Source organism: Accipiter gentilis, chromosome Z (assembly GCF_929443795.1).
Source record: "Accipiter gentilis chromosome Z, bAccGen1.1, whole genome shotgun sequence".
Lineage (NCBI taxonomy): Eukaryota > Metazoa > Chordata > Aves > Accipitriformes > Accipitridae > Astur > Astur gentilis.
In genome coordinates, this window is record NC_064919.1 from 47,437,345 (window position 1) to 47,447,447 (window position 10,103).

Here is a 10,103-nt window from a genome sequence, read left to right on the forward strand (position 1 = left end):
CCTCACACTCTTCCCCTGCTCCGGTGTGGGGTCCCTCCCACAGGAGACAGTCCTCCAAGAACCTCTCCAACGTGGGTCCTTCCCATGGGCTGCAGTTCTTCATGAACTGCTCCAGCATGGGTCCCTTCCATGGGGTGCAGTCCTCCAGGCACAGACTGCTCCAGCGTGGGTACCCCACAGGGTCACAACCTGCTCCAGCGTGGGCTCCTCTCTCCACAGATCCGCAGGTCCTGCCAGGAGCCTGCTCCAGCGCGGGCTTCTCATGGGGTCACAGCCCCCTTTGGGCACCCACCTGCTCCAGTGTGGGGTCCTCCCCAGCCTGCAGGTGGATATCTGCTCCACCGTGGACCTCCCTGGGCTGCCGGGGACAGCCTGCCTCACCAGGGTCTTCACCACGGGCTGCAGGGGAATCTTCGCTCCGGTGCCTGGAGCATCTCCTCCCCTCCTTCTTCACTGACCTTGGTGTCTGCAGGGCTTTTTCTCTTACATGTTCTCACTCTTCTCTCTGGCTGCAGTTTCTGTGTGCCCCGCAAGTTTTTCCCTTCTTAAATATGTTATCACAGAGGTGCTACCACTATCACTGATGGGGTTGGCTTTGGCCAGTGGTGGGTCCATCTTAGAGCCGGCTGGTATTGGCTCTGTCAGACATGGGGAAAGCTTCTGGTATCTTCTCACAGAAGCCACCCCTGTAACCCACCCTCCCCGCAAAACCTTGCCACACAAACCCAGGAAAACTTCTTATTGATAAAACTGCTGCTGCTTTCTCTGGGCACTTTGTGCACAAATGAAAATAGGATATCAAATGTAAGTCTGCATGGTGACTGCTTAAATTTATGAGAATGGAAAACAGGAAAATACTGTAGAAAATGCAACTGCTGTGAAGGAGTGTCAGGAAAGTGTTTTGGTTTTTTTAAAAAAAAAGCTATCATGAAGCATTGTTTGAGGTACTGTTTGTGTTTAAAAACTTCCTTTGCAAGCAGGCAGAGCCAAGCACATGTGATAAATTGTACCCTCCTCCCCATCTTTTTAACTGGTTTGTCCATCTTTTTTTTTCCCTCTGTTTTGGGGGGTTGGGTTTTTGTTTGTTTGTTTGTTTGTTTGTTTTTAAATAAAAAGACCTGTAAAGAGACATTTAAATCTCAGCCTGGCTGTTAAACTCTAATAAAGAAGAAAGTGAGCATTTTAATGAAAAAAATTAACGCTGCTTCTTCTAGATGCCAAGGCTTCCTAGGTGCACTGAATTTAAGAAAAGGAAATATGCTGAACAGTATCTCTTCCTTTGTTTTTTGGGGGCAGGTGTACAGGGTCTAGCAGGCTTGGAGTTAATTTTCTTCATAGCAGCCCATATGGTGCTGGTTTGGATTTGTGACCAAAATAGTGTTCGTAACACACCAATGTTTTAGCTCTTGCTAAGCAGTGCTTGTGCAGCACTGAGGCTTGCTCCATCTCTTACTCGGCCCACCTCCACAGCATGTAGGCTGGGCATGGGCAAGAGGCTGGGAGGGGATGCAGCTGGGACAGCTGACCCAAACTGGACAAAGAGATACCCCATGCCATATAACATCATGCTCAACAATAAAGACTTGGGGGGAGTTTTCCAGGGTTGCATTGCTGAGCATCAGTCAGCTGGTGGTGAGTGATTGTTTTTGCATCACTTGTTTTTCTTTGGTTTGTTTTGTTGTTCTCCCTCGCCCCCTGCCATTAAACACTCTTTATCGAAACCCTAGAGTTCTCTCACTTTTGCCCTTCCAGTTCTCCTCCCCATCCCCCTGGAGGAGCGTGAGTGAGCAGCTGTGTGGGGCTGAGCTGCCTGCTGGGCTTAAACAACAGCAGGAGGGCAATCCAAAATGAAGGGATATGTTGGAATTGTGGCAGAGTAACTCCATGGGCTGCTTCAGCTGATGTAGAAGAACAGTCGATAAATAAAAGCTGAACTTTCAGTTTATGCTGGTAGTCTGTCGTGCCAGGGCATTTGCGTATGATGCTGTGATTCCCTTGGCATCATCAGGACTGATCAACCAAGTGCGGCTCCTGACAGAAGTTAAAACTATGCACTACTCTGCCAGCAGAACCTGGGGGGGTCCTGGCTGCCAGCTGCAGGAGGAACAGTAAACTTCTCTGTGTCAGCTAAAATGGTTTTACTGACTTCAAAATAACTCCTGTCAAGCAAAATGGGACTTTCCCTGCCGTCTGTGGTAGGAAGACATACAACCGTCTACTGATGGCTGGGGATGATTGGCAGCTGGTCTGTATCATCACATAGTAGATATATGACTTTCCAGTACACACCAGCTTAAGCCAGTTATCTGTCTGACATCTGTAACACTAATATTATGAAGAATTATCATAAGATCATTAAATTGCTTCATTCATCTGTTTAGTAATTAAAAACACCACCAACTTCACCAACATACCAGCAGCACTGTACCTCAAGGACTGACTGCTAGCACAACTCCACTGGTATTAAAAAGTTTATATCGGTGATAGATTCTCTAATCCTGCCTCATTCTTGGTCCACCGTGCTTTGTTGCTGGGTCCTACCTCCTGGCTTCCCAGGCTGGTATCTGCTTTATATAGGTTGTGTCACTGTTTCTTCTCTTTAGAGGTTCCAGGTTGCATTTGTGTAGGAGATAAGGTGCTATGCTCAACAAGTACATACCATCCAAGCCTTAATTTTCTTGAATGCTCCAGTCACTGACACATTTCTGTTAGAGTGGCAGCACAAACATTTGCCATGTTCTGAATAAAAGACTGTTTACGTTAATTTGGGTTTTTGCTCTTGCATGAGCAAGAACATTATTTTCTGTAATACGCCAGGTGCCATCAGATGGAGATACAGAACCAGGCTTGGTGAGAAACACATAGCGTCATCCTGTCCTGTTCACTAAGAGGCAATTGTGGGAATCACAGAATATAATTTCACCCTAAGGAAAAGGAAGAATGTTGATTAATTGGAAAGAATCAACATATCACAAGAATTCAGGAAAAAATCTTTATTTTTAATAAAGAACCTCATGAAACAAGATTTTTAATTCCCTTATAGGAACTCATGACTGATTTACAAGCTACCTGATTGCAAACAGTGACTGACCTCCGTGACCATATGCTGTCATATCTTGGTACACCTGCTTATATGCAGGAGGATTTCAGGCTCTGTGAAATTTAGTTTTCTCTCCAAGAAAGCTGTAGTACCTTTCCCTCTGATCAGGTAGTTTAAGGTGAGGTTTATACTAGGCAAAGCTGGGGGTTTTGGGGGGTTGGTGGGTTGGTTTTTTTTTTGCTGTTCCAGTTGCATAAGGCTGAACAGGTTTCTGCAAATGTTTAAGCAGGCTTTAGGCCAGTATTACCGGTGAGTGTGCGTGTATGCAGACATACATGCACCTCCAGGCTTTCGTGTCCAATCATTACAGATTAGTGGGGGCAGCACACACACACAAAAAAAGTAATAATCTCTAATAATGGCTTGTACAGATCTTCTTTACTCTGACTACTACTTCACCTTTACTATTCCTGATTACTCAGGTGAAGAAATTCCTGAATCTTCCAGCAGAGTGAGCCTTTCACCTTCAAATGCAAGCCTGGTGCCTGCAGGGGTGAGCAGAAGAGCCTTCAATCAGTTGTGGAAATGGTCTGAAAGTGACTCTGAGCTATGCTACTGGTTTCTTCAAGGTGACTTGATTTTCTCTCTCAGTGCTTATGTAATGAGTACTTTAAAGAACATCTGTCAGAAGGTTAGCACCTCGAACCTAGTACCTGCAGAAATCAGCTACTGTCTACCAAAAGAGTACCTACCTACATTACAGCAGTTTTCTGCTTTGCCATATCTTCTCCACCCAACACCTTAGTCTTGCTGCTCTTTAGGCTTTCACATTTAAGAACAGGGTCTGCAGCAGTCATTGCTAGCTTGGGGAGGAGGGAGCACATATGATTTCTCAGTGTATTCGTAAAATGGCATCTAAAAGCTTGCAAGGGCAGTTGTCGATGTGAGCAATTTAAAGCAAAGTTAGCTTGGGTATTTGGTATTAGCCTGTAAATTTGTACCCCTTTTCTCACTTCTCTTAGCATCAACCACCACACACCCCCCCCCCCCCCGCCCCAAACTCAACACCATAAACCCACAGCGGAGAGCCGATGAAGTCTGTTACAGCTGCTTTGGTGTCAGTGATCCAGTTCAGTTGCTGTGGGAAAACTGCTAGTGTGACTGCAGAGTCCTTGATTCTGGTGACTATCTTAATCTACTAGTCAAGAGTCTTGCAGTTTTTCTTAGAGGATATTGGAATCCCCATAGTAGCTGCTGATACATATTAGCACTCACAAAACGTAAGCAGGGAGGGGGCATGTTAGTAACAACCATTTCTTTTGAATATTGGGAATGTGCCTATCTAGATTACACTTAGTATTTTGTGGAATTTTTTATGTCTCTGCTACGTCATGTGTTTTGTTTTTCCTCCTATCAACTTCCACCACAGCACTCGAGAGAATCTGCTGCTGAAGCAATAGTTGCATGACACAGAGCCTGTTCATAGCTATGAAAGCAGAGTGGAGTATTTCTGCTGTAGAGAGACTCCATCAGTCAGAAGCATTTGGGTGCTTTAAGCTCAGTGTAACTGAGGTTAGGTCTGTTCAGCACTGGACCTGAGAGTTAAATACACAAGTGCTGCAGGAAGGGAACTGAGCTACAACACAGCAACTGAAGTTTCTTCAAGTTAGTTAGTGTTCTTCTTAGTGGGAAGTTTTGCATCTCCTCCTGGTATTGTTGTGTTTGGCATAAAGCCAACATTAAAGTTCTTCTGGAACAACCTGTAGGTGCTCTTATTTATTTTTTTTAACAGGGCCAAAAATTTGTGATTGTTATTTAGACCAAAGGCAGTGGAATTGATTCCCTCTTGCCCCTTGCTTAGTCCTTGCAAGATAATTTTGAATGTTGAGGTTTTGGTTGATTTTGGGTTTTTTCCCTTGTATTTCGACTTTGTAGTATTACTAGCTTCCAGCTTGATAAGCAATTATTTTCAGGTATTTTGTAACTAGCCCTCTTGACTGATAACTGAAAGTTACAAAGAGTGTAGGAGAGCTCATAGAAGCCTTCAAGCTTTGCTTAACCTGCTTTATATAACTGTATGTTAACATTAACACTCAGTGCTCATTTCAGGTCTGTTCAGAAAAGAAGAAAAAGATAAAAGAACCAATGAACACAAAATGGCAAATAACTTTCCCAGAAATGTTCCTCCACACCCTTTGACATGTGATATGGACTAAAACACAGTCATGTATGACTCTATTTTATAGGCATTTTCTGTGGTGTAAATCCAATACAGAGTGAGCCTTGTGTGCCACCCTGACCATGCCAGACTGTTAAGTTTTACGTGGTTAAACTCTGCACTGCATCATCACTGAGTTAGGATTGAAATCTCAGGGGATACTTGTTGTACAACAGTACTGTGAACCAAGTGGATTGTTTGCTTTGTTTGATCTTTTTCTTCAGGGGCAGTGCTCAGCTGTGAAGCTGCAACGCAGGCTAAATTAAAGCTAGAGCTCTGCACTGTCATCTTGCAGAAGAGTTTGAGACCAAGAGCTTTGGCTGTGACAGTCTTTGAAATCCAGTGTTTGATAGACAACAAGATTTACACATACGTTAAACAGCTTGTGGCACAGAACCTAAAGCAGTCATCCAGCAGCATGAGCCTTGACATACGTGAATTGGTGGAAAATACCAAGTCTCTCTTAAAATCAGATGAGAAACATATGGCAAAGGCTATCACCAGTGCCACCTTCTTTGAGCAGGTAGTTTTATTACTTGTCTTTGTCAGGTGATGTGGAAACCCGCTGGCCTTGGTTTGGGAGTATAGGTTTATATTTGCCACTGTGCTTTGTGTGTTGAAGTTTCTGAACCCATTTAGCTTCCTTCGGTACTTTAGTTTTATTTAGGGAGTGTGCAAGAGGCTGTGCAGCTATAATGCCTCTTTCTCTATCAGCCACGCAGCCAGGAAGGTTTTCAGAAGACTGAATATGTGTGTATTTAAAAGCTGAAGGAGTTGGTCTTCTGTGGTAGGATCACAAACTGTAAATAACATGACAGTGTTTATACTGACCATGGCAGGGGAGAGGGAAGAGATGTTATAAAGTATTTAGTATTACAAACTGGAAGGAATGGAGGCTGACAAGGACATTTTTATGCAAACCCACTAGAAGCAACTTTTTTTGATTGGCTCCCAGGATAAAAATAAGGCCTAGTACTAAAGGAAAAAAAGCAGAAAGTAGAAGATACGTGCTTATATTAATGGAATGAATATTCAGAAGTTTCAGACATTACAGACTTCATCAAACAAATGTTTTGGTGGCTTACAGACCATTTGGATAGATGAGTTGATTCATGCATGGTACAAGTGATTTGCTGTGACAACTGGTTTTGGTTTGAGTTCTCATGCCAAATACATCAAAGATTGTAATTTAGGCTCTACAGATAAAGTGAGGTTTCCCACTGCAGCCTACAGGCAACAAAAGCCTCAACAAATATGACAGAAACAGCTGGAAAAAAATTCCGTGTGAGAATTTAATTTATGACACTGGCCTGAAGGTTATTACAGTCCAGTGGCTTCTGCAGGATGCAACATTTAAACTCCTATTAAGCAATACCTGACATGTCATGGTTTGGGGTGAGCTAATTTTTGTGCAGCTTTTTTTTTTTTTTTAAAAAAAAAGACAACACTCACTCAATTTCCCAAATGGGTTTGCTTTTCCCATGCCTCCTTGACAAATAGCAATTTTAGTCTCAGCTTTTTTTATTATTCTTTAAAAATAACAGACAACACTACAACTAGCTTCTTTCTAATTGCGTAAGAAACTATTATAATGGAACAAAAGCGTGAAAACAAATCTGATTTACATTTTTGTTTTTCCTTTTAAAGGTGATGGCATCTGCTGAGCAAGCCATGTCATTGTGTACCCGTGTGTTACCTTTCAGACAGCATCGTGGTTTGCTGTATCTGGAGAGCTGTGGTGACATGAATACTTTCACCGCAGATGAAGATTAGCCTAGCAGAGGAGGATCCAGACAGGAGAGCATGAATGGCTTCGAAGCCTGCTGACGTTGTCAGGGAAACTGTATTTTGAGCTGGTTTCTGCTTATTCCTCAGTAGAGTACTTCTGTCATACATATATGCTGCACAGGAAAATAATCTCTGACAAGTGGGTAGAAAAGTGTGTTGACAATCCATTTGTTTTATACCCTCATGCTCAGACTCTTAAGGGGAAGCTGGTTCCACAAAGCCTATTGACGAGATTGCAAGCTGGCCTTTATTTGGCTCTCAGGTGCAACTAGTCTGTTTATGATAGGGTACTGTCCTATTGCATCTCTCTAGTTTATCACCACTCAGAATGGATTTGCCTTTTTAACTCTGTTTACAAGAAAGATGGCAGAATGGCTCCATGCCTTGGTTTAATGGGGTGAGGCAAGGCACAATGTGCACTTTATATGGCATTGCAGAACAGGGCCAGTGTCAATGCCTGTGTGCATCTGGTCTATGTTACTGTAGGTCCACTGATCTATTTTTTTTTTCCTGGCATATAGCAGTTTGCTTCCGAGTAGAGGTGCTTGCAGTGTACCAATTGCCATCTGTGCTGGAATCACCTACACAGCCTTCTCAAATCCTCTGCAGATGTGCAGGTGACCACGCAGCTTTGTGTTGGCATTCTTAACCACTAGGCCACAGTGACCCAGGAGCTGACACCCTCTGGCTAACGAATGAATGTATACACCAGTTGGCTCAAGATAGTTTGCTAAGCTGTCTTCTAGATGTATGCTGCTAACGCGGAATACCCTAATTATTTCCAGAGGCTGGGTTCAGGTACACAAATTTTATTTGCAAGGCTAGTTGTATCCTTCTGTGTCTCATCAGGATGGCTAAATATTCCTGCTGCTATCTTAACAATAAAGTTTCATTAAAAAAATATTAAACGGCTTTCCACTGAAAACCAAAAAGCTTCAAACTGAGTTTTAATTAAGCTTGTCCAGAAGTTGAAACTGTGCAGTATGGCTTGACTGACTAAAGATGATAACTTTAATAAAAGAAAATGCTTATCTCTATACCCAAATGGATGTTTTATTTTTTCCTGTCTAGTAGAGGAAATACATAGGGGTATTGAGTTTGCTGGAGCATTGGCATATTGGTACATTTTGGTCTCGGAAGTAAGAGCATAGCAAGTAAAAATTGAGGGGTTTTGTCTTGGAGAAGAAAACACTACAAGAACACACTGCTTCATTATGCTGGCTTTTCTCTCAGCTATGTTACATATTTTGCAATTCTTTCACATTTAAAACTCCAACTCTTCTTCTTACATGCATCGTAGTAAGTGGGAGTTCTTTCTGAGTTAGCTTCCTTTTCCCAGTTAACCATTGCCCTTCCAGAACTGTGGAAGAGGAAAATTATGCATATCCCATCATTGCAAACTGTTCTTCCAGTAGCTTTTGACAGCCCTTACCTTGCTGTCACACTCTCTATATAAACTCACTGCAACCTACTAGAAGAAAAGTCTGCAAAGGTCCCTGGGCTCCAAGTCAGGATGCAACGTAAGCTTATTCTTCGGGAGACTTGATCACAATTCAGTTAATTGCTCATTATCCCAGTGGAACAGGACTAAGCTCAGCTAAACTTATCAGCCAGTGGACAGTGCTTCAGGTAACAGGAGAGAAAAAAATCTGATCTCAGTAAATTATCTGCTTACCATAGCACTTAATTTCTAAGTGACCAGGTAATTACTCCAGGACGAGTGCCACAATTATTTATAAAACCTATGAATTGAGTTATTAGCTAGCTAAGCCGTTTCCTTAGTGACCGGCACAAAAAGAGAGGCATTTTTTAGCAGGTCATGCTTTAACAGACACTAAGAGAAACAATGTGGCAACAGCCACTGTTCCACCAGAGGAAAAGTTACAAAAAAATACATATTCAGTCATCAACTTTTCTGTATAATACTCACCTTCATGTCACCACAGGCTTCTCTGCGGACAGCAAGGAAGAGGTAGGGCAAGTGGCTGAGGCCATCCGGAATCTGTTAGTCAATAATGGGCTAGATGTTCCATCTTCTAAATGTCAAGGTCCGGGACAAGAAGTCAAATTCCTGGGGGCATGGTGGATAGATGGAGCAGTTGTGGTACCTGACAATACTCTATCAGTTATTGAAAAGGGACAGACTCCAGGCAATAAAACTGAATTACAACAGCTGTTAGGTACTTTGGGCTACTGGAGAAAACATATACCAGGGTTTTCAGTGATTGCCCACCCTCTCTATGACTTTCTCTGAAATAATAGGAAATGAGATTGGACTTTGCAACATACGGAAGCCCTTAACACTCTGAAAGATGAGCTTAAGGCTTATCAGAGACTAGGTCCATTGCACCTACAAGATCCATTAAGGGTGGAATAGGGATTTGCTGAACATGCCTCATACTGTGGCGTGTTTCAAAAGGGGCCACAGGGACCAGCTAGACCATTATTATTCTCTTCCACTGCATTCGAAGAGACTGAGCGACCATATTCAGGTTGGGAGAAGGGGATTCTTTCCCTCACTAGAGCAGTTAGAGGCTGAAAAGCTGTGTACCTCACAGGATGTTATAGTACAGGGTTCTTTCCCTCTCTTAAATTCAATGCTCAATGGGTCACCTGCTCAGAGGGAGTAGCCCAAAAGGCCACAGTTAGGAAATGGTATGCACACCTAGAAGGAATAAGCCAATTGCTCCCACTAAAGGAGGGTTTGACTAAGGTTTTCAAACTACAGCAACCTGTAAACACTGACCCAACTTTACTGGGCCAACCATATAAACCTTCTCCAATTGAGGAGGCACCCGAATTCGTGGCAGGCTCAGATGTGCAGAGAGTGTGATTCACTGATGCATCTGCCCATCAAGTGGGATCAAAATGGCAATATAAAGCAGTAGCATTGGAAATTGGTACTGGGAAGAAAGTTGAGGAAGAGGGTGGAGGTAGCGCACAAGTAGGAGAACTATGAGCTTTATTACTGGCCATAGAGAATGGTGCTACCATCATCTATACTGACCCTTACACAACCTTGAAGGGGGCTACAGAGTGGGTATGTCAGTGGGAATC

At 43.0% G+C, this 10,103-nt stretch overlaps 1 protein-coding gene across 1 annotated transcript in view; it reads left to right on the forward strand.

Moving 5' to 3' along the window:
- Positions 1 to 7,031, forward strand: part of ENTREP1 (endosomal transmembrane epsin interactor 1) — a gene marked incomplete at its 5' end in the record, with an annotated part of 31,520 nt that extends 24,489 nt beyond the window's left edge. Inside the window, 3 exons of the mRNA XM_049795742.1 lie at positions 3,523 to 3,669; positions 5,483 to 5,781; positions 6,906 to 7,031. Of these exons, the coding sequence (XP_049651699.1) occupies positions 3,523 to 3,669; positions 5,483 to 5,781; positions 6,906 to 7,031 (572 nt within the window). The remainder of the gene's footprint in view (positions 1 to 3,522; positions 3,670 to 5,482; positions 5,782 to 6,905) is intronic.
- Positions 7,032 to 10,103: the final 3,072 nt, after the last annotated feature.